The sequence below is a fragment of the Scophthalmus maximus genome, chromosome 4 (assembly GCF_022379125.1).
Source record: "Scophthalmus maximus strain ysfricsl-2021 chromosome 4, ASM2237912v1, whole genome shotgun sequence".
NCBI lineage: Eukaryota > Metazoa > Chordata > Actinopteri > Pleuronectiformes > Scophthalmidae > Scophthalmus > Scophthalmus maximus.
In genome coordinates, this window is record NC_061518.1 from 8,534,353 (window position 1) to 8,556,569 (window position 22,217).

The following is a 22,217-nucleotide window of genomic DNA, read 5'->3' on the forward strand; positions in this document are numbered from 1 at the left end:
TCCTTCAGATGATCTGTAATACAACATGAATATACCTCCAGATTGCTTTCTTGTGTTTTGGATAAAGTGTTTTTGTATTATATGAAAGTGACATTTAAACTGAAAACAAATGTAGAAATGCAACTCACTACTTAGTTACAACCATGCATTTGGTGTTTGTAATTTTTTTTTTAAATATTTGCATAGATGAGCTTAGAGCAACATAAAGAACCTTCAGGGAGGAAAACGGTGTCAGTCAGTCAGATAGACTGTGGCTCCACATGAAAACCAGCCTAACCTTGTCGGGAGAGATGGATTTCCATATTGACTTAGGCCAGACTAATCTTAACGTCCTTTATGACACATAATTAGATGAAAACCAGCATGATATTATAAGGGAATCCTGGTTTACACTGGTAATCTTGATATTGAAACGCCCATCAAGTTTGCCGAAAAGACAAGGGGACAAATGATAAAAAGGAGAATTCATGTTAATCCACAAACAGAAACACGAAAAAAAAACTATTTTATTGAAATTTGACAATCCAATGCACACTGCAGAATGGATCTTTGTGGTAAATCAGGGGTCTGAGTGTAACAACACAAACGAGGCTGTTCCCATGGCAGTGCATCGGGGGGCCCCTGCTCCCAGAACAACAATCAAATGCAGGCTGATCCGTTCATCAGTTTTCCCTCCTCATACCTTTCTTAAATTCACTCTCGAGAGACTAATGCACTTCTGTTCTCTTTTCATCTGACAGGACTGTAGGCACCAATGCTCTTCTGTACGTTGTGAAATACATGTTTAAGGCAAAGAACACCGAACCAAACGCGGGCTGACCCCGTTCTGGTTGTGAGCTACGTCATCGCGTTACCAACTCTCTCATCATCCTCCGTCTGCTTGTACAGGCACAAGAAAAATAATCAGAAGAGGAGCAGAACTATAAAATCACAAGCATTAACCATCAGTTATTCTCTTTGTAACATCTAAACATCCTTCTCTGTTCTCATTCCTATAGTATTACGCTTTTTTGCGAAAACCATCCTCTGCTCCTGACCTCTTTTTGCTCATAGGAACTGCCTGAATAAGAATAAAATATATCAACCTAGCGTCAAAATAGAGCACGTATCTGATGTGATCAAAAAGAAGCACCTAGGGTGAAGGACACTATAACTCTTGGGTTTGAAATGGCATGAGTGATTTGTTGTTTTTCAGAGAGCAGTGTCTTCGGAGCCAAAGAGCTTGGTGGTGACGGCCTGGTAGTCGGCAACAGAGGCTTTCCCATCAAAATCTGCCGGCAGGATGTCCGCATCAAATTCTTTCAAGTAGTTGTCCAGCTCTTCACCGTGAACGAAGACCTGAGGGGGAGATGCAACCTGATCAGACGAAAGAAAACTATACCGAGCGTCAGCTGTGGATTGAAGTGTTGACGGCGACTGTCCGTACCCTCTCCAGCAGTTTGCTCTTCATGAACGGTTTGACCACGTTGTAGGTGGTGGTGAAGTACCAGGGCTGGTGGGTAACGTGGACCGCCTTGAAACGGGCAGGGAAGGAGTCCTGCAGGAAAGGTCAAAGCGTTTTTTTAAATGGTTCACAGTTGTGAGGCACCACATCCATGAATGCTCAGTGTTCTCTCTGCGTCTGATCTGACCTGCAGCATGTCCACCATCTTCTTGAGCTCCATCGGCTTGATCCCCGAGGCATGCTGCATGGTGAAGCCCTTGAAATTCTCAATCAGCACAAAGCCGTTGATCTGGGTCTCTTCATTCTCCAGCAGCTTCTCTAGGATCACACAGTATGCTCTCAAGATCTGACACACACACACACACACACACACACACACACAGATTTATTGTTTACAGAAATACAAAAACAGCTTGAAATTGTGTGTTTGCAGTTGGTCAAATTATATATTTTATAATACAACCCATACAGCAAACACAATATGTGAAAATAATCTGTTTATATTTCTCAAACTTAAAAAAAAGGAAACGCTTTAACAGTAATTGTGACGTGCGCAAATGTGTGTGCCCTCTACTAAGTCAATACTTATCAACCCCACTTTGACAGATATGACATCTTGCAAACAAAGAGTCTGCCTGTTCTCAATTTAGGGAGTTTTGACCCACTCATCCTGGAGATCACTTCAAGTTCTCACTTGTCTAACACACACACACACACACACACACACACACACACACACACACACACACACACACACACACTTGTACAGGTCAGGGGACGGTGAGGGTCGTTCCATGAGCTTCAGCTTGTGCTTCTTGAGGTAGTCCATTTTTTAAAAACTATTTTTAGTTTCACTTTCTTTGACTGCAGGACAGTAACATGCAGAATTTGTTGACTTTCAGTGGAATCTTTTTTTTCTTTTTTAGTGCAGTGTTTCATGTGCCACACAACAGTTAACAGTTAGCAAAGTTTACTACAAAGGTCACATTTGGTAAAGAGTACTACTGACTGAGCAGGGGCCCACACTTGCACACGCCCTGATTACTGTTGAATTAGTTTTATATGTTTTAGGAACAATTAACACTTGAAGAAAGGTTGGTTTTATAATCAGTTCCCTGGAGTGCTTGCACTTACACATTAAAAATCAACAAAATATTATTTTTTTTCTGCCCAAGCCTTCACATGCAGCTGTTTGACATGCAGCCCTGTGCAGCTGTGACTTTGCTTTGCAGCTATACCTCGTCAAACGTGATCTCCTCCAGGTCCCAGTTGTCGATGTTGAAGAGCAGGACCACGCGGCCATACTTGTCTCTGCTGGGCAGAACCACCGGGTAGCCCGCCTCGATGGTGCTGCGGACCGCCTCGGGGGTCAGGTTCTCAAACAGCTCAGGATACTCCTTCCTGAAGCGCATGTAGCCTAGAGCAAGGGTCTGCAGTTAGACTCAACCAGCTCCTCTTCAGCATTGTTCAATATGGGGCAAATAGACAATTGGGGAGATAAATGATTTCACTTCTTTTTTAAGAATAAAACAGAATTTTTTTTAAACTTGTAATTATAGGGACATATCTGAAGGTAGGTGTTTTTATTTCATTTTTGATTAGGTTACAGAGTATTAAAAGTAACATTAGCTTATGTTTCTCTAAAACACATTTGGCACAAAATGGTTCATATTTGAGCTGCCACTAACATAACATATTTCTATCACAGAATAAAGTAATGCAAAAGATTCAAAAGGGGAAACTGCGTTCTCTCGCTGGGCAACGGTTCACAAACTGTCACAATGACACCACTGTTTTACTGGACCGACAGTGCTGCGCTAAGCCTCTTCATACCAGCGCACCAATTAACCCATGGTAAACGTGTGTGTGCCTGTGAGACAAGAGTGTGTGTGTGTGTGTATGTGTGTGTGCGCCTCTGTGTATGTGTGTCTCTGTGTGTATGTGTGTGTACTGTACTGAGCAAATAGCAATTAACCCTAAAGCACAAGTTCACATTCCCATCACACAAACTGAAGACTAGAAGAATAGTCCAGTTGGGCTCAAAGAAATTCAAATTTTAAAAAACAACAACAACAACATTCCCCTCTTACACTCAATAGATCCTCTTATTCATAATCATAATCATAAATGCGTGCGTTTTTTCTTGTGCGTCTGTCTTTGTGAAGACCAACTAGTCAAATAACAGAAGCACGATGTCCTGCTCATGTGACTTTTGTCCAGCTATTTATGAGCATAAGGGTTTGGTTTGAGTGCATTTGAGTAATAGCAAGTTTACATCAAGTAACAATGTAAATCCATGGCTTTCCAATGGGATTAATAAAACAGAGTTTAGGTTACAGAAGAGATAATAACTGCGGTGATTTAACTATGGACTTGGTTGTAGTTAGAAGTAGTAGTAGAATAGTTGACTATTCATAGAACTACAACAGAGTCCATTGCTCCTGATTCGACACCCTAGTGGATAACTATGACCTGGATGAATGAAAATCTCCACAGGCAACATTTCCCTCTATGTTTTTGCTTATCAGGAAAATTGAAAAATACAACAAAGTTAAAATAGTTTGAGAGTGTACAACAAGAAAGCCAGAGGCATGGACTTTCCTCACTAGAGAGTCAAACCTCTCTCAGCTATTTCATCCCCTCAGAGCAAGGCCCTGTGAAGTTCCTAGCCGAACGCGGCGGGTTCACAAGTTACAGTAAACCTGCTGTCCTATTTGGACACAAAGGAGGTCTTTGTCCGCCAGAAACTCAGCAGCATCTCAGTGCTCCCAATTAATGAACATGTGCCTCCCTGTCTCAGTGATGGGCAGGATTCACGCAAACGAGGAGCACAAAGGAGCTCTCACGCTCAATTACCGAAGCTGCTGGAGAATATCTGCAGAGTCTGAACCAAAGAGAACACACGGACACCAAAACAAATTCACATGTGATGAGACAAATCTCAGTTTGCCTCCCGACAACAGCGGCTATTGACACAAAGCTGCGCCGACTGACAGGTGGTCTCCTCCTCTGTGACTCACCTCTCATGAGGTCGTGGGCTCGGACGACGTCAAACTTGCGGGCTCTGAGGAAGCGCAGCAGCAGGGAGTCGGGTTCGTCCCCGAAGCGCTCCAGCATCAGTTTGGCCAGGTCGTCCCCGGCCGCCGCTTTCTCTTTCATCATGGCCCGCAGGTCCTTCAGCGACGACGCCCGGCTCTCATCCGTCTCATTCAGCTCATCCTTTGCCTGGAGGGAAAATAATTGAATGAGAAAGCCGATGCTCTATTTCAAAAGGACATTATTTCACAGGAACAGAAGACAATCAGACAGATATTTGGGGTCTGCGGGGACTAAAATGTCACAACAATTTGGACTTAAATATGCTGATTTGAACTCATCTGTATACAGTATTTCGTACCTTTTGCACAGTGTGGCCAGGCAGTTTTTGGCACGGCCCAAACACCGGCCCGTGATCCTTCACTGTCAAATGCTCCAGCTTGGAGCGCATGGCCTGCTCCTCCTCTGACACCATACGGAAAGACCCAGTCTGAATGAGGACGAATGTGTAAAGGACATGTCAAGCTAATGCAGGTTATTGTCCGTCATCAGATTTATTTTTTTTTCGCTCGTTCTTTTAAGTCCACTTGCTTGTTCACATCAGCAGCAGCTCATTACAATGACTTCGATGCGGCACAGTTGATGCACCGCACGGGGACCTGAGAACCCACAACCCAACTGAGCCGGAGCAGACCCCCAAACGACACACACCAGTGAGTGGACGGCTGGTTAATCTGCTTCACGTGATTACAGAAAGGACTTCTAAAGCCACTTCTCAAAAAAACAGCTTAAGGTTCCATCCCAGAGCCAGCGTCCAGTGGCACAATAACAGCATCAAGCAGCATCATGCGCTCACTGTCAAACGTCCAAGACCCCGAACCAGGCCCAATGTTTTCAGCCACTGACCCGGGAACCAGACAAAGGGACACTCAAGGACTTGTCCTGAACTGATGCAAAATGATTATACTTACAGCAGCCATGGTTACAAGCGTCTCTCTGCAGCTTCACCAACGCTGTGAAGAAAGACAGATTGGCACAAACACGATCACTGAGTGATTTTAAAAAAACACCAATATTTCCTTTAGGTTCAGAGCAGACATCAGAGCAGACATCTGCTTATATAACAGGATCAAAAACAAAACAAATCAATTCTTATCTATTGAGCACTGCTCTCCCATTAACCTGAATTATTACAGATTGATTCTTAAGTATGATCAGAATTTACACAAAAAATGCCTGGCTATATATGAAAAACTGCAATAGTTTAACAACACATAATTCCTTTAACAATCTGGATTTTCTTTTTAAATATTCTGTTTGCTGCACAGTTGAAAAGATTTTATCCTATTCTGTAATATAGCAATAAATTAAATACATTCTTGCTCTTTTTGTAAAACACAAAATAATATATTGGGCACTTTTTATGAATATGCAGACACATACATGTTTTTACATTCTTGTTCAAGCTGTGCTAGATATGCCATTTTTGTTTAGGTTAGGAAACGGAGGCACAGTTTGAGATTATTAAAAAAAGCATTTTTTTATTGTGAGGTAACAGATTTTTTTGTCCAAATAAACAGAGAAGTGAACATTTGGAGGTAGAAAACGATTACACACACTGGGTTTTTCAGAGCTCACTGGGCTTTTGTTTAATGTAAAATCAGATGCTAATCTTTGTTACTTGAATTTAATAGTAAAACATTAAACTGGGGCTTTAAACCAATTTAACTGCAAAACCAAAATCAGAGCTGCATTTACAGGACATGGTGCATGGTTGCTGATCAAGTGATCTCAATCTGCAAAACATTCTTTTACAATTCTTAAAACATTCAAAAAACATATTGTATATGGCCATATAGTGTTAAATTAGTATGGTTATAAATGATCTTCTACTGCTAATATTATTACCAAGATTGCCAAGAATCATGATGCAGATATCCCAGCTCCACCCCAGCAAAACTTCACTTAGTGTTTAAAACTATTTACTGATCAAAGCTCAAAAACAGAGCATCAAACAATGAACAAAACACACAATGCATGGAGACTGACTTTACACACCTCACGACTCAGTCACCGATTACAGTGAACGCTGGTAATTATCAGTCTTTTACCATCTTTATTTCCAGGTTATTCAAACGAACGAGATGAGCAACCTTACCTTAGGCAGACGGAATGAGAGAATTAGTCGTAGTGGCAGAGGAGACAACAGGAGGAGAGAGGACCAGGAGGGGAGGAGTCACGGAAAACGTCACTCTGAGTAGGATTAAAAGGACACAGTGGATTACCATGAGTGGCATAATCTGCATACTGCAAACTGTGGAGTGTAGCAGGGGGAGCTGGAGTAGAAAGACCTGGACTATCACTCTGTTGCTCAATGCAAACATAAAGACATAACAACATTTTATAAATCACACAGATATCACAGATTTTTTTCAACGGACAAAGAATAAAATCATTGACAAAATTGCCACGATCAAATTTGAAAGGATTAAACTGACAGCAAAAATAAAACAAAAACATGAACACAAGATTCATGAAAATGCAGCAACATTTTAGAAAAGAATTTGACAAACTGAAACTATTCTGTTCATCTGATTCATCCTGTGTTTGGTGTGTTTTGCACCTCTGGCCATAGTCTGGATTTCCCCACGCCCAAAATAAAAAAATTATGCAAAAGCCATAGCCTACATTCATGTCGGCCTGGCCGTTGAACCAGCACGTGACATTAAATGTGGGATTTGTCGTATGAGAGAGAAGACCACCTGTGAAGGAGAACTCACACATTCAGCTCCACATTACACATTCCTCTCCTTGCATTTTTGAAACCCCCCCCCCCCCCCCTCCCCCAGAGGGAACCACTTGTTTTCGGCCCAGATTATGGATTACTAATCCATGATCGCACAACATCAGACAACTCGGCTCCCTTTTTTCATTATTTATTGATCCATCCCCCTGATTTATGAAGGAAGGCATTGAAAATAATAGTTAGAACTATTTCTATTAAAATATCCTGTCTAGAGTTGGATGTGAAGACCAAAAGACAGCTTTCATGTTTGTTACTTAAAGGGATAGTTCACTGATTTTGAAGTTGGGTTGTATGAGTTACTTATGCATAGTTAACCACTCCAGCCTTTTTTTCAGGTCCCTGCTTGAAAATGACATGCCAAAATTGAAAAGAGTATATCTCTGCAACTACAAGGTCCATGTGAATAATATTGGTGTCTATATAAAGGTGAGACTTGTGAGATTACAGCAGAGATGTAGCAATATAGCAGTATAGATGTTACTGAGTCAGAGTAAATGAAGATGGAACACAACATAGATAAAATATTTTATGGCCCCCTGAAAAATGTCACATTAAGAGCTAATAAGCCCTATGTAATAATGCAGTTATAGCACAAGCACCTCTGGAAATCCATAGCACAACATCTTAACATTACTTGTCCCAAATGTCATGCTAATGAAGTGAAGCAGAGACAAGTTAGACAGGTTTTAGTAGAGACATGTCCAAAAACGGCACCACTTGGCACCGTTTCGCACAACCAAAGATTAACCGTGGCTTGCATATTTGTCTCTCCTCTCATGCCATCGCAGCATGACAAAGCAGACGTTTGACGGAGCAGAGAGTGCAGTCGCCGAGCTGACAGGAGAGGTTAATGAGCTGTGGGTGAACAGAGGATGCGTCCATCCACCACTAAAGCTCAATGCTCTGCTGGGTCTCCCTGCTCCACACACTGAGGCCTCTGTCATCCAGAACTGGCAGGCCTACTGTACTCTGTTATTGTTCCTTTATCAGCTCCTCTCATTAGTGGATGCTAATGAATAACCTCCGACCCCCCCTTCGCAGAAACAACCAGGGGTTAACAATGCCTCCATGTATCAAGTGTTTTTGTCTCCGGTACCCAGTTACGTTCTTTGATGTGAAGGGATTCCTGACAGTTATGTCACCTTGCAAGCCGACGGATAGGCCTGCATGATTGTAAAATGCATACACTTTCCTCTGCATTATGAATCACACTGCTTCAACTGTTTGGATGCAGTTCAAATAGTTTGAAGTCTGAAGGCAACAAGGACTGAATGACTTATAATCACAGGAATATTTTACAACACATAGTTTTTCACAGCAGACATTTTAAATTGTCTTGGTGGGAAAAGCAGAGATGATACTACTAACATCCGCAAAGCTCCTTTTTCCCCCAGATGTCCCAGTGTGACAGTAGACCATACAACACATACAATAATAATAATGATGATAATAACTGAGCAATCATTATTTAAACCGGTGGTCTTTCTACAGTGGCGCATTTTCTGTGATCAAGGATAATTAATCAAGGAGGCCAGAGGACTTTAAAAAGTTTTAGAAAATCTTCTGATACATGGCTCTTCTGGGGAGGCTCTCCTTCAGAGGATGAACACTCCCACCTAGTGGTCCGACGAATCTGCTGCCTTGTTTAAAACTAGGGGACTAAGGAAACATTCAATTAATGCAGTATTCAATTTAGGATTACTTTGGATTCATTATTGGAGGGAGGGGAAGTAAATCTGTCAAATATGCTGCACTAAAACTAACAACAGGCTTTTGGTATCAATATGTTTTAACAGAGGAGGATCTCACGTTCTGTCCTCAGTGCTTACACACGGCCTTTGTAGAAAACAACAAAAAAATATATACATAAAAATTGCAGTTAATTAGCATATTTCAAATCATGATTATTGATTCATAGTGTGCTATTTCTTACATACAAACCTGACATTTATTAACTATAAATAACAAGATACTTGAACTTCAGTGCAGTTGACTGTGTATGCTGGGAAACCATAAAGCTGTAATGAAATGAATTGAAAGTTATCCTTTGTGTATTTTCAAATATATATACTACCTCAAATCTTTAAGTAGCATGTTAATATACAGTGTTTATTATGAAATGGAATGAAAGAGTAATTTCAGTAAATTTGAGTTATATTTCAACTGTCTAGATTAAGTATAATTGTATTTCTAATTATAATTACTACCATGAATCCACTAAACATCAATCATAGGCTCAGAAACAGACAAGTAGGCAGAAAATGTCTCTGTTATCTTTACTCTCATCAAGTTTACAGACAACAGATAGAGGTAAATGATCATAAGGCACAAACAAGCGTTGGTCAACTTACAAAATGACAGTCAAACATTTTTGTACTTCTACATGTTGGTAGTGTTCGTGATAGCAGTTCTTTTTTTCTGTGTAAATTGTTCCATCAGTCTTTGTCAGAGTTCCTTCAGTGAAAAAAACAATTCAGATCAGATTTAGCAAATCTCAAGTTTTTAACAACAAAAGCCTCACACAATCCCACATCCTGATATTGGTTCTGCTGATGAGTCAACCAGACCATCACATGACAGACTGAAACCGGATTTGTGACTAAAGAGAAACAGGGAACAACTGCAGTTATTTACATCCACTTACACACTGGTTGAGTTTTTGTGGATTCGGCGCACATATGCTTAATTATCATTAAACTTTTAGTATTTGTATGACCCATGAAAAATACAGTTTGGGCCCACGCACAGATTCCTGTGCGTACTGTGTTGTACAGTTGCGTGCACTAGTAATATACAATAAAGCATACGTTTACAGTTTATATCCTTAAATTTAAGGCTTCTGTTTCAAAAAAGAGAACTAATGCAATTTGCATTAAGAAGGTGTTTTTGGGAAGGCAGCATTCTGTCTTTATTTACGACAGACAGATATTCTGCTGTAGTGAGAGTGGACAAAGTGGCAAAACAGAACAGACTCAACCAGGACAAAGTTCAGCATAATGTAGATAATAGTGCTCGGCTTAAATAGTGGGCGGCAAAAGTCTCTAGCACATTTGTGGAGATGATCACTGATTCTTTATTGGAAAAGTGCAGAAAGAATAAAAAGATATCCCACATCGTTTTCTCATCATTGCCACTCGTGTTTTTGACTCTTTTCTTCTTGCCTACACCTCAAGGAATCAGGGAGTCAGTTTGCATTTACATTAATTTACTAGACAAATGTGGGAAATGTCAATTATTTAAAAAGCATAAAAGCCTAATACTGGAAATTACACCTAAAAGTATTACACTAAAATATAGGTATTTACCCAATCAACCTTTGTCAGTGGAAACATCATTAACAACCAGCCAGCACCAAGAACATACCATGAAATACCTGAACAAAAGCAAAGGCACAGATGGAGCTCTCTTTGGAAACAAGACGCTGTCAAATTCCCAGTTGGAATTTGCTTCAAATGAAATGTAAACATAATAAAAATAATGAGGTACCTCTATACTGACGTGACTGAATTAATTCATGAATTACATGACCATACAACATGACCCTATGTTTCCAGTGGTTTCTTCAAAAGTGTCAAAAGTCAGCTATGGTGGTTTTGTTTGCTGCTCCGAAGCATGTTTCCAACCACGGCCAGTGAAGAATGAGGGGACTCTGTGTAACAAGCCTTTTGCAGTAAGTGGTTCCTCTTTACATAAAATCTAAAAAAAATGTATGTATATACACAAATCTGCTCGACTACTCCATTGGGAAACTTTTCGTCAAAGCACTAACACATCAACATCTGCTCCACTTGACACTAAAATCATCAGAGGTTGAACTTAACAGTGCGTCAGTAAACCTACTTCTTCTTTTCTGACAGGGACAAATCGTCTTTCAGTACATACGTCAACCGACATCCTGCGGGCACTGCAGTAGTTGGCACAGGGAGTCCAGGCCACGTCCTGACAGATCTCATCCCAAAAACGTCAGAGCCGCCATGACGCTGAAGCCCAGCAGGATAAAGAACACCTTGAGGAGCTGCTGCCCGGGGGAGTTGAGCTCGTGTGGGAGAATTTCCATGAATGTGATGTAAATAAACGTCCCTGCTGACATCCCCTCCAGGATGGCCTGGATCAGCGCTCCAGCTTGCAGTTGGGCCTCCATCACGCTGATGCCGATGGCGATGCCCAGAGGCGACATCATGGCGAACACGCCGATGTAAGTGGCCACCCACAATGGACGAACTGCGCTCTGGACCAGTTTCACAGACAAGCTGAACACTATGATGCTCTTGTGCACAAGTATAGCGATGCAGATCTCTAATACCTGGAGAAAATAAAGAGATTTTATGGCTATGGTTATTTTATTTTATGGTTAGAAAATTGTCATGACACCACAAAAACATTTATGAGGTTATTGTGGAGAAGAGCAAGTTCACTGTAAAGAAAAAGAATAAGGAAGTGGAGTGACCTGGTTTTTCAGATTTGCAATTTAGTGCTTTAACCAAAAAGATATTCATGTGGTGTTTTCATGAGGGATTTATCAAATTGAATTTGTTTAAGTTGGCATACATCAATTAATTTTTTTATAGTGTTCAACTGATCACACACATAATACACAATCACTTGTGTTTGAAACGTCCTGAGGGAAAACTGATAGTATACTGTCTGAGACTGCTCAGGCTGTCTTGTGACCAGAAGCAGATTTGATCCGCGTGACAGTGAGATTCCTTTTCTGTCAAAAGGTCCTGGCTCCTGGAGCAGTGAACAATTATATGAGACTGGTGTGGTATAAGATCCACTTTTGTTTGAACTGCACTTTCCTAAGGCAAGTGCATGACATGCAATAAAGCAAAAAGATGCAGAGAGGCATTACTGCAGTAATAACAGCAGGACAAAGAGGACTGGACTCTGTAGAGGTTTTTAGACAAAGATTTCAACTAAAAAGCTGAAAAATGACTTAAAAGCCTAGGTGAGTTTCATGGATACAAACAAAACCAAGTTACAATAAGAATCTGTGCTACTGCACAGTTTTCTTTTGTGGAAACTATTTTTTTTTCTGCACTCAAAGAAAATTCTTTGTGAAAGTCATGAAGGTTTAAGTTTGATTTATCTTAGAATAAATATTAGAATGGATATAAAGCCATCCACTTATTTCAAGTCTAATGAAAGAAACTGTGTCTAAGGGACTGTACTGTGTAACTGAAGCGAGTGAAAAGACTGTGTCTCTCTATTTCATTCGAAGAAAGTGGAGAAAACAACAAATGCTACATATTCTCTGAAACTTTGAACAGATTTAACTTTCCCATCAGGTGAAGTACGCTGTCTTTACTTACCTTTGAATCTGTGTTCTGCAGACCGATAGCGAGGCCCTCAAACACTGAATGGAGCGAGAGTGAGAGGAAGAGCATGAACGAACGAAAGGGGGAATGAGCCTGAAAGTCAACATGGACGTGGTGGCCGCTGCCTTCCAGATCAGAGCTCGTTCCGTGGCCGTGCCCGTGTCCATTTCTGTTGTCCGGTATAAGCGGTGCCCTCTCCTCCCGAGCCCCTCCCATTTCCTGGCAGTTCAGGACAATCTTCTCCAGGAGGAGGACGGTGAAGAAGCCGGCAGCCATGATGAACTCTGGAAGAGGGAAGCTGGTCTGTATAAGACCAATATAAAGATTAAACAGTTTGCAGTTTTTCGTCTTGTAAAGTCAATAATTTGTGAACATCCATCCATCCATCGTCTACCGCTCCATCCATTCAAGGGTCACAGGGGGGCTGGAGCCAATCCCATCTAACACTGGGCGAGAGGCGGGGTACACCCCGGACAGGTCACCAGCCCATCGCAGGGCCACATACAGAGACAAACAACCATTCACCCTCACATTCACACCCACGGTCAATTTAGAGTCTTCAATTTACCTGACCCCATTCTGCATGTTTTTGGAATTGGGAGGAGGCCGGAGAACCCGGAGAGAACCCACGACTAGCAAACCTAATACTCTCATGAGAGGTGCATTTGATTTAAGTTTCAGACTGTGAAAGATATTCTTTCTGATATTCATTTTCTTTAACAATACTGAAAAATAGAAGCAGCTAATTTTACTTTGGACTTCATCACAAAGACAGATGTAATCTTTACATTGTGCATATGATTTCGTCAATTAACCGACTGACATATAATTATGATTGATGGGTAAATCATTTGACTAAATTATTAAACATTGCTCCAGTTTCTAGCTTCTCAAATGTGAGGATTTGTTTTTTATAATTTCAATTAAACATGTTTTGGGCGTTTGATTTTGAGGAAATCACCGTGAGTTCTAAGAAACAGAGATGTGCATTCTCCACTGCTCTCTGAAATTTTGTAAACTAAATGATTAACAGATGTCCAATAAAATCAATCATCAGTTGCAGGTTGCAGCCTCGTTGTGTATAAGAAATATGTGTATTTTTCCTAACCCCTCCATGCTTGGACGTACCTCCACCTTCCGAGCATCCAGCTCGGCATGGATGTCTGACAGATAGTCTGGAATGATGTCGAGCAGACATGCTGCCAGGAAAACCCCTCCGGCAAAACAGCTGATCAGACTCAGAACTGTGTGGTGGGCTTCTGTAAATGAAAATCAAAAACATTTCTTATGTTTCGATATTAACGCACGCACACAACTATAAAATTACCACAACCAAAATGCATGGAAGGCAAAAGTAAATGAGGCATATCTTTTGTTGTGTTACCCTGGTTTTGTGTGTGTGTGTTATGATTATCTGTGGCATTAAAGGGGCAATCAACATTTTCTAACTTTTTATTATCAACTGCTTGAAGCCATTAATGTGTAATCAGCCTTCATATCAGTCAATCTGTCTTTCCTTCCTTGAAAATGATTTTTGGGAGATCATGTGACACATCCTGATAAGTCAAACTGACTCACACGCGCACACACACACACACACACACACACACACCCACACACAAGTAATGCAGAGAAATGTTACTTTCACTTCCATTTTCTTCTTTTTTTTCAGTCAGAATTCACCATCTTGACCCTGTGAGCATGTGGTAAGAAGCTTTAGGGGCTTCAGGCTTGATCTCTATCAGGTGACTCCAACCCAGGGGTGAGAGGAGGGTTATATAATGGTAGTATAGAACATATACATTACATTTTTAATTTTGACATTAATGTCAGTGCTAATGTAATTGAGCTATATGTATTAATCAATGTCAGATCATCATACACTAGATGAAAATACAACATTAAAACAAAATGACTGCTCATTTTTATAAGGGTGGTTGTCTTATGGTGAATGACTGAAGCCCACCCTCTGTCATACTCTGTAATGTCAGCAGCTTGTATCATGTCGTTAATGGTTTTCCAAGTCACAGTTGATAATAAAAAAACAGTAGAGGTGTTTTACCTCTGCTCGGTTATCTGCACATAAAGCGTGATTAGGTCAGACACACAGAGCTGGTGGGAACACGAGCAGAAAGAATCTTCCACCAAACCTCGTTTAAAAATCAGTCAGTTTAAGGTTCGCTCGTTTATCACTTAACAGTAACGTGTCGTAGAAGAAGAACGACTGATGCAAACGGATCAGCAATTGTCATTTGTTAGTTCGGCTCCGGTGAAATGAAAAAAAATTGAAAAGTAAACATTGAATTTGTTCCCCATAACCCACATTGTTAACCTGAGTACACTCCCTTTTGAAAAATGAATATGACAGTGATGTACGCTCTCTCTCTCTCTCTCTCTCTCTCTCTCTCTCTCTCTCTCTTCATAACCACCAAACTAAACGTAAACACACGCCTATAAGCGTCGCTTGTGTTTAAATATAAACATGTATACATCTATATCAGCGTGTCCCGACCTGTCCCGTTCGTGCGTCTGAACCACTTGACCCGGGCGGGGATAGATCCGAAGAGAAGAGTGAGCAGCAGTAGCCCGACCAGAGCGCCTATTTTCACCTGCAGTAGATATTCCATTCTGAAGCATAGAGCTGTTCAGGCGTGAGCTTCTCCACCAGCTGTGCTTAGATTGTCAAGAAGCGAACCGACACAGCGATAAGAGCGGCGGATCGCGTCATGTTGTCATGTTGTTATGTGGAAAGTGGTCGTGCTGTCCGCTACGGTGGCCGACGAAGGGGAAAATTAAGAGGGGAGGGGAACCCGCGGTTTAAAAAGAAATGCATGGAAAAGAGTACTACGGACACACAGACCAACACTGACTTGGAGAAAATGATCTGATCTCTTTTGTGAAAGAAAGAGTATTTTTTTTCCTGCAAATATTATAACTATTTTGTTGTGATATTACCATCTTTTTCCCGTAGTATTATGCCCCCCCCCCATTAAAACAGCACTTTAGTCCCATGATATTATGTTTTTTTGGTAATATATATTATATTACACATTATATTATCACTTTATTATTGAAATGTTATGACTTTCTTCTCAATAACTATGTATTTACGGTTGTATTCTCTCTTTCATGTTTTCAACGTGGCCCTATTACTTCGTAGTAAATGATTTTTTTTTTTTTTTATTAATCTCTATTTCAGACAAATAGAGTGCGTCCATATGAGCAAATAAAATACGAATACAACACAAGGACAACAAGACAAAATGTAGACATTGCAGTTCACAAGTCCCTAACAAAAATGTACATCACAGATTTAATGGTCTGTGATATAAATATATGTATATATATATATATATATATATATATATATATATATATATATATATATATATATATATATATATATATATATATATATATATATTACATATAAGACGGTCATGTTAGGAATTCAATACGAATATGATGTGTTGTTGACGTATGTGTTATTGTAGTGTTTTTCTTGAAGAAATGCATTGTAAGTTATAAAATAAAATAAAATGTGATAATAAAAGAGACCAGCAGGTGTCACCCTGCTACCAATTTTCACGAGGCGCTTTCTCAACATGCACAGGAGGACGAACACGATTTGATGACGACACTTTCATGCGCCGGAAGTGTAAGCCTCCGAATTCCCTGAGTGCTGATGTGGTCCAAGACATTTCAGCGCAGGCAGACTCCTGGCTTAGTTTTTCAATTTTGATGCAGTTGTACAATAACGGAGAACAGCGGCGTCGGGTCACACGGAGGTCGGGGTGAAAGAAGAGGCAGTGGACGAGCGATCAGCAGCACCGGGTCAGAGAGCGAATGGCGGTGAGAGAATCAGACACATGCAGCTGCTGCAGCAGCGACAGAGACAACAACACTTGACTCATTCACCTGTTTACAGCCGAGGAAACCACCTCGTTTACTGTGACACTCACACGAGCTGCAGGAGGAGCTGCAGGAGGAGCTGGACGTCGATCTGTACGGGGGGGGGGGGCAAACACCTTCTCGCCACAGATTCACTAAATTATAGTGACATTAAGTCAAAACGTTGCACATAATAACATCTTGGAACACTGCTGTTAGTCTGTTCTCATCTGATCTGTCATCTGATTGAAATTCAAGTTTTGTGCTGGAGTGTTGGAAAGTTCACTTCCTTTCAAAATAAAAGGCCCTGGAAAGTCTTAAATTTCATATTACAAATGTCTTGAATATTTCATCGTTCCTTCTGTACACCATAACATTAGGCTAATGTTATTATTATCATATTCATATCAATTAATATTCAATTAATGTACTTTTTCTGGTTTTCAATGTACCTAAAAGTAGATATTGGTAATAGAGTTTTTCTCCAACATTATACTTTGATTTGAATTCCAAGATCATGTGAATGCCCTTTTTTAAAACATTTTAAATTTCTGATTAGCTATGAATTTTTTTGATTAATTAATACTTATTGTTACTAAGAAGAAACTGTCAGATATTAACTTGCATTCACTGCCTTCAGAAAGGAGCAGGTCTGGTTAAGAACGAGAAGAAAGGCACCAAAAAAAAAGCTTAGTCTGTTTTGCACCTGCGTTGCTTAGTTGATATTTTTGAAAAACAGTCTAATTATGCTGAAACCTTTTTGTGTTTTTCCCAACAGCCCAAAGGGAAAGTTGGCACAAAGGGAAAGAAGCAGATCTACGAGGAGAATGAGGCGACTCTGAGGTTCTACAAAAGAGTCATCCTCGGAGCTAATGTAAGAACTCCAGTGTTGTGTTTGTGTTTTGTTAGTGTGCTCAGTCAAAATAAATGCCATAAATATCATTGATATTTACAACATTAACTTTAGTTCAAGGAAAAGAATTCTGTGTTGTCTGTCCTTGTTCTCACTGGATCACGGTTGTTGTTGTTTTTTTACTTTTTCGAACCCGTTTGAAACGCCAGACACATTTCACTTTATTTAATGTTCACACTTTTTTTAATGTTTCACATTCAAATACTCTTTTCATTGAACTAACAGTCAAATCAGTTAATCATTATGGTTTGACAAAATAAATAAAATCCCCTTTCACACTATCAAAAACCTTAAATTAATATAATGATTAACATATCCCCCTTTTGTAAATTATTGTTAATTATAATTTGTGACAAAGAAAAATTGTCTCAACTGAGAAGCTAGAACAGATTCATGTTTTTGATTGAAAATGACAGAAACTGAGCAATTATCAAAATAGCTGAAACTTATCTATCGGTTAATCGATCAGTTGATCAATAAACTGATTGTTGTAGCTCTTTTATCTGTCCTGTCATCCACATTTCAAATATTCTACCCTTCTCCACAGGCGATATTCGCTGCCATAAATCTAGCCATTTTCTACAGTTCGTCTACATTTTGGACATGGGTGAGTTTATTTGATCAAGATTATTTCAAAATCTTCATATCTGCAAATCCAGAGACCTTTTCTATTAACACAGCTCTCCTTTCCTGCCACTAAACCTTGTGTGGCTCCTGTAGCTGCTGCTCGTGTTTGCACTAGCAGTGTACGTTGGGAGTTACCGATCCATGTCAGCGATGGCCAAGCCAGTGTTTGCTGAGGATGGAAGTCTCCTGGATGGAGGAATAGACTTAAACATGGAGCAGGGAATGGCAGAGTAAGTCTTCTTACAAGATACAAACAAGTTCAGATAAAAATGGCAAGAGAAATGGCATCTTGATCTTACATACATACATACATACATTTAAAATACTTAATGCATATGGTTTTATATCCAGGGGACGTAAACTAAAAGAGTCAGGACATTTCTGAAGGACCAACACGTGAGGCAAAAGGCCAATATTAAGGCGCTTTGCCTCGAAGACAGCAATGTATTTTCGATATGCATACAGTGGATATATTACTGAAGTCGCTCGTCTTGTGAGCTATTGTGGGGTTTTTCCTATCGGGCGTCATTCAGTCTGTCCTAACCCTCTGATGGATGAAGCATATTGTGGACAGGAAGCTTTGCAGACAACACTCAGGACAGAAAACACTGCTCGCCCTCCTCCACTGCAAAAAAGAGAGCACAACACAAATGTCTTCTTCTGTGTGCACCAGTGATAATCTCTTGCCTGCTTGTTCTGTTTCAGGCACCTGAAGGACGTCATCCTACTCACCGCCATAGTTCAAGTGCTCAGCTCAATCTCTTTTTATTTCTGGTACCTCTGGTTGCTGGTAAGAGCTTTTGTAGATGTTTTTCTCCGTCCGGTTTCTCTGATTTAAATTCTATGAGATAGCGGCTCCTATTCTGCCGTACTCCTTTTCTTTTATGCTCTACTCGTGTCTGACGATCTGCTCCCGTCTTCTTTGCGTCAGGCCCCGGCCCGTGCCCTCCACCTGCTGTGGGTGAACTTCTTGGGCCCCTGGTTCATGGCAGATAACCAATCAGCTCCAGAGGAAGTGAACGAGAAGAAGCAGAGAAGACAAGAGCGCAGACAGATGAAGAGATTCTGAGGCTGCGGAGCGGACGGAGCAGTATTTTTATACACAGAATCTAATATACAGATAGCTAGAATTTCGTAAGTTATTCAGGAAGAAATTCTGTTATTAAGTTTAACTCCATCCAAATCTGATACAGTGGAATCTTGTTTTCCACGTTTTCTTCCTGCCTTCTCCTGCAATCTAATTCTCTCCCTAAAATATGAAATTAAATGTTCCCTATTTAGATAATGTCAAAATAAAGACACTGTCCAAATATCATTTGTCCTCATGCAGAGATTTAAGAGCTTTTGTGTTACACAATCGTGTCACACTGCCTCCTGACGATGTCCTTTCAGGCACACCCTGAATACTGTACCACCAATAACAAACGGAATTTGTTCCACCAGTGCCACTTTTTTTTTCCACTGAATGTCTTTTTATTTTTATTCTGATTTTCTGGTGTAACATAATTCATTGATCCTTCATTAGAGAGCAGAGAGATTTCATTCATGAGCTGTTAAAATCAACTGGTTATATATCAAGTTTTTACTGGGAACATTTTTGCAATAAAAATCTTCCTTTGGTGTTTGCAGTTTATTTTGAATGTTATTTTTTTTCAGTAGTTGTGTCATGGTTGAACTAATTGACTGGGCAATTATACATTTTCCTAGGAAACTAACATTTTCTTCTGGTGCCTTTTAGTAAATACATTCAACACATTTTAAAATCGCTCGATCCAACTGAAAGGTTTTCTACCAAACTTCATCTGATATTTTACCCTCAGTCAAAAGTGTTCCATTTTATATTCCATAGTACATTTCAGTTTGCTCAGTATCAATCTAAACCAATTTTATGCATAATATTTTCATTATTGGTTAACGTGTAATGTGTTTTAGATTAATCAATTAATTGATTGGTCCATGAAATGTCAAATATTGGGGTGGTGGGGGGCAGGGTGACGGTCACAATTGCGTGATTTGTCTGAGTAACCGTTCAATACAAAAATATTCCCTTTATTTAGCTTGATATATGATTTCGACAAATAAACCAGTCATTTTATTCTTCAATTTTTTTTCTTCTACTCTGACTACAAAACTTCACCAATTGATTTGATAAAAACACCTAGTATGAAAGATTTCATTTTCAATACAGGTCAATATTTAAATTTACATTTCCCTGTTGCCATCAGACTGTCAGCACTTCAGCCTCCTGAATAAAGTTGCAGCTTCAGCTGATGGCAAGCAGCACACTTTAAATCACATTGTGACATGTACATTGTCAAAGATTGTGTCAGACATCACATTGAAGTTAGTGGCTGCAGCACTTCAAACCAAATTCCATTTTTTCCAAGGAATCCTGAACCTGCTCACATATTTGAGATGAGAGATTTAAGACTGAATCTGACAAATCAATGTACAGATGACATTTGAATACCCTGATACTGAGAAAATCTTCCACAGCTTGCTGCCATATCCACATTTAATGTTTCTGTTTCCATCCGGCGGGTTGAGCCAGGTCTTCCTGCTAATTTTTTTATTATTATCAAGTACACAAAGTGACTTTATACAGTCAAACAAAGTGTGTTCAGTGATTATGTTCATGCTCAGACTCCGAAGAGAGTGAGTGGGCAGGCTAAGCCCAGATCTGCCCCCAATATAATTACAGATTTCTCATTATTGTTCCATCCATGCTTACCCAACTCTACAAGCTACAACTTGTGCTCTTCAGATTTGAAGGAGAATCACTGCAATGGTGTAAATCCTTTTCTAAAAGGAAACAAAACGGCAGGCGATCCACAAAGTCCCCTTGCATGTCATACATGTATATAGCTCTTTTTTTCACCTAGATTTTTGTACTTTTTCTAAAACATCAACATCCCCACAAGCTTTTACAAAATGACTGCTTTTACTCCTTCTTCATTCCAGCCCTGTGGTCCTCTACTGTCTCTATTATAGGGTTATAAACAAAGTAACCAAAATTAGAGCAGCACGGCATCCAGTTGTCAGGGCCAATCCCAGATGTGGGCTTTGAGAGGGACCATGCTGCAGTGTAATTTAGCACTGGGGCCACTGGCTTGCAAGTGACCCCACCCCCTCAAAACTCACATATGTACTTTGAGTTTTCTGACTGTTGTGTTTCTCTATAAGAAGATGTGCAGAATCCTCAGTTGAAGCATTGAAGGGATTTACCCAACACCTTCGTTTTTAAATATGCAAACTCATTTTCTCCATTCTTCATAACAGGACATTGTCTTGCTTAAGAGAAGTATCTCTGAAAATAACTTGCTGCATTTGAGAGTGCCTGTCTTTTTTTGGGGGGGGGGGGGGAGTGGGAGAGCAAGGTTCTTGTTTATCATGGCAGTAAAGATGCATTTATCCTGACGAGATGAAATAAGGGAGTTGAAGCTATATTTCATTCTCTAGGTTCTGTGAGTAATATTCATGTAGTAACCTAAAAAAACAACAATAATTTAACCAATTATGACTGTTTTAAAATTGTATTTGACAAAAATCTAACTGGATATATGGAAGTCAGAGTGATAAGATGACAGCAGTGGAGCCTTTTGTCTGTTTGGCTGTGACAGAACATGGCCCTCACATTTCAGATCCCTTTAGACCCGGAGAGCCAGACAAAACAGGAAATTGGGGGGCATCTGGGCAACAGTCGAGCCTTTGACCCTTGAACTGCAGCACTCCCTGTCTTTGAAGTCGAGAGAGTGAATCACGAGCAATTACATGCGATGCAGAGTGTGTTCCCCTTGAACATTCAGCCTCCGCTGTGTAAACAGAATCAGGGCTGTGTTTGGCATAGCTGTGGGTGTAGTCCTCCCGAAGTTCATCATCTCTGCTCTACTTCAGCCTTGTTTTGACTCTGGACTTAAGTGACCAAAACACTGAGTACACTTTGGGTTTTGGTGAAGGAGTGGCCAGTGCAGGACATCCATTTTGAAAAAGCAGGAATAGAGCAAGACGCAGCCACGCAGTTTTTTCTCTCCTTGTGATCCATATGTTCCCTTGCTGCTATCAAATAAGCATTGCTATTTCCAGCATCATCGTTTCACTTAAAGATGACACCGACCAGGGAGTATTCACGGCCCCCACCATGACCTTAAAAGGAGGCCGACAAGAATTACTGCTGCATTTCGT

At 40.2% G+C, this 22,217-nt stretch overlaps 3 protein-coding genes across 5 annotated transcripts; 1 reads left to right on the forward strand and 2 right to left on the reverse strand.

Moving 5' to 3' along the window:
• Positions 1 to 488: 488 nt before the first annotated feature.
• LOC118302871 (retinaldehyde-binding protein 1) lies at positions 489 to 6,803 on the reverse strand. 2 transcript variants are annotated; one of them, XM_035629373.2, is made up of 8 exons: positions 6,639 to 6,803; positions 5,452 to 5,493; positions 4,842 to 4,970; positions 4,465 to 4,669; positions 2,683 to 2,861; positions 1,632 to 1,790; positions 1,427 to 1,537; positions 489 to 1,338 (listed from the first exon to the last, which is right to left on the reverse strand). In XM_035629373.2, the coding sequence occupies exons 2-8, from the start codon at positions 5,458 to 5,460 to the stop codon at positions 1,192 to 1,194; spliced, it is 939 nt and encodes a 312-aa protein (XP_035485266.1). In that variant the 5' UTR covers positions 5,461 to 5,493; positions 6,639 to 6,803; the 3' UTR covers positions 489 to 1,191. The 2 variants fall into 2 exon arrangements, with proteins under 2 accessions (XP_035485266.1, XP_035485267.1); XM_035629374.2 differs by lacking the exon at positions 6,639 to 6,803 and adding an exon at positions 6,539 to 6,627.
• Positions 6,804 to 9,548: 2,745 nt separating this feature from the next.
• On the reverse strand, positions 9,549 to 15,371 carry slc39a1 (solute carrier family 39 member 1). 2 transcript variants are annotated; one of them, XM_035628766.2, is made up of 4 exons: positions 15,214 to 15,371; positions 13,733 to 13,863; positions 12,599 to 12,907; positions 9,549 to 11,589 (listed from the first exon to the last, which is right to left on the reverse strand). In XM_035628766.2, the coding sequence occupies exons 1-4, from the start codon at positions 15,239 to 15,241 to the stop codon at positions 11,236 to 11,238; spliced, it is 822 nt and encodes a 273-aa protein (XP_035484659.1). In that variant the 5' UTR covers positions 15,242 to 15,371; the 3' UTR covers positions 9,549 to 11,235. The 2 variants fall into 2 exon arrangements, with proteins under 2 accessions (XP_035484659.1, XP_035484658.1); XM_035628765.2 differs by having other exon boundaries at positions 15,117 to 15,370.
• An 861-nt stretch (positions 15,372 to 16,232) lies between these two features.
• On the forward strand, positions 16,233 to 19,668 carry tmem208 (transmembrane protein 208). Its single transcript, XM_035628781.2, has 6 exons — positions 16,233 to 16,456; positions 17,274 to 17,369; positions 17,956 to 18,015; positions 18,129 to 18,265; positions 18,741 to 18,825; positions 18,967 to 19,668. Exons 1-6 carry the CDS (start codon positions 16,451 to 16,453, stop codon positions 19,102 to 19,104), a joined length of 522 nt encoding a protein of 173 aa, XP_035484674.1. The 5' UTR covers positions 16,233 to 16,450; the 3' UTR covers positions 19,105 to 19,668.
• The last annotated feature ends 2,549 nt before the right edge of the window (positions 19,669 to 22,217 follow it).

Coding starts and splice junctions, on each gene's coding strand:
- LOC118302871 (XM_035629373.2), bottom strand. Junction 2,862..4,464: donor AGCCCACGACCTCATGAGAG/GTGAGTCACAGA, acceptor CCCTTGCTCTAG/GCTACATGCGCTTCAGGAAG. Junction 1,791..2,682: donor AGGAGATCACGTTTGACGAG/GTATAGCTGCAA, acceptor TGTGTGTGTCAG/ATCTTGAGAGCATACTGTGT.
- tmem208 (XM_035628781.2), top strand. Junction 18,016..18,128: donor CGTCTACATTTTGGACATGG/GTGAGTTTATTT, acceptor TGGCTCCTGTAG/CTGCTGCTCGTGTTTGCACT. Junction 18,826..18,966: donor TCTGGTACCTCTGGTTGCTG/GTAAGAGCTTTT, acceptor TCTTTGCGTCAG/GCCCCGGCCCGTGCCCTCCA.
- slc39a1 (XM_035628765.2), bottom strand. CDS start 15,231: ATGGAATATCTACTGCAGGTGAAAATAGGCGCTCTGGTCGGGCTACTG. Junction 13,864..15,116: donor CAGACGCACGAACGGGACAG/GTCGGGACACGC, acceptor TTTCATTTACAG/AAGCCCACCACACAGTTCTG. Junction 11,590..12,598: donor TGCAGAACACAGATTCAAAG/GTAAGTAAAGAC, acceptor TATTTTCTCCAG/GTATTAGAGATCTGCATCGC.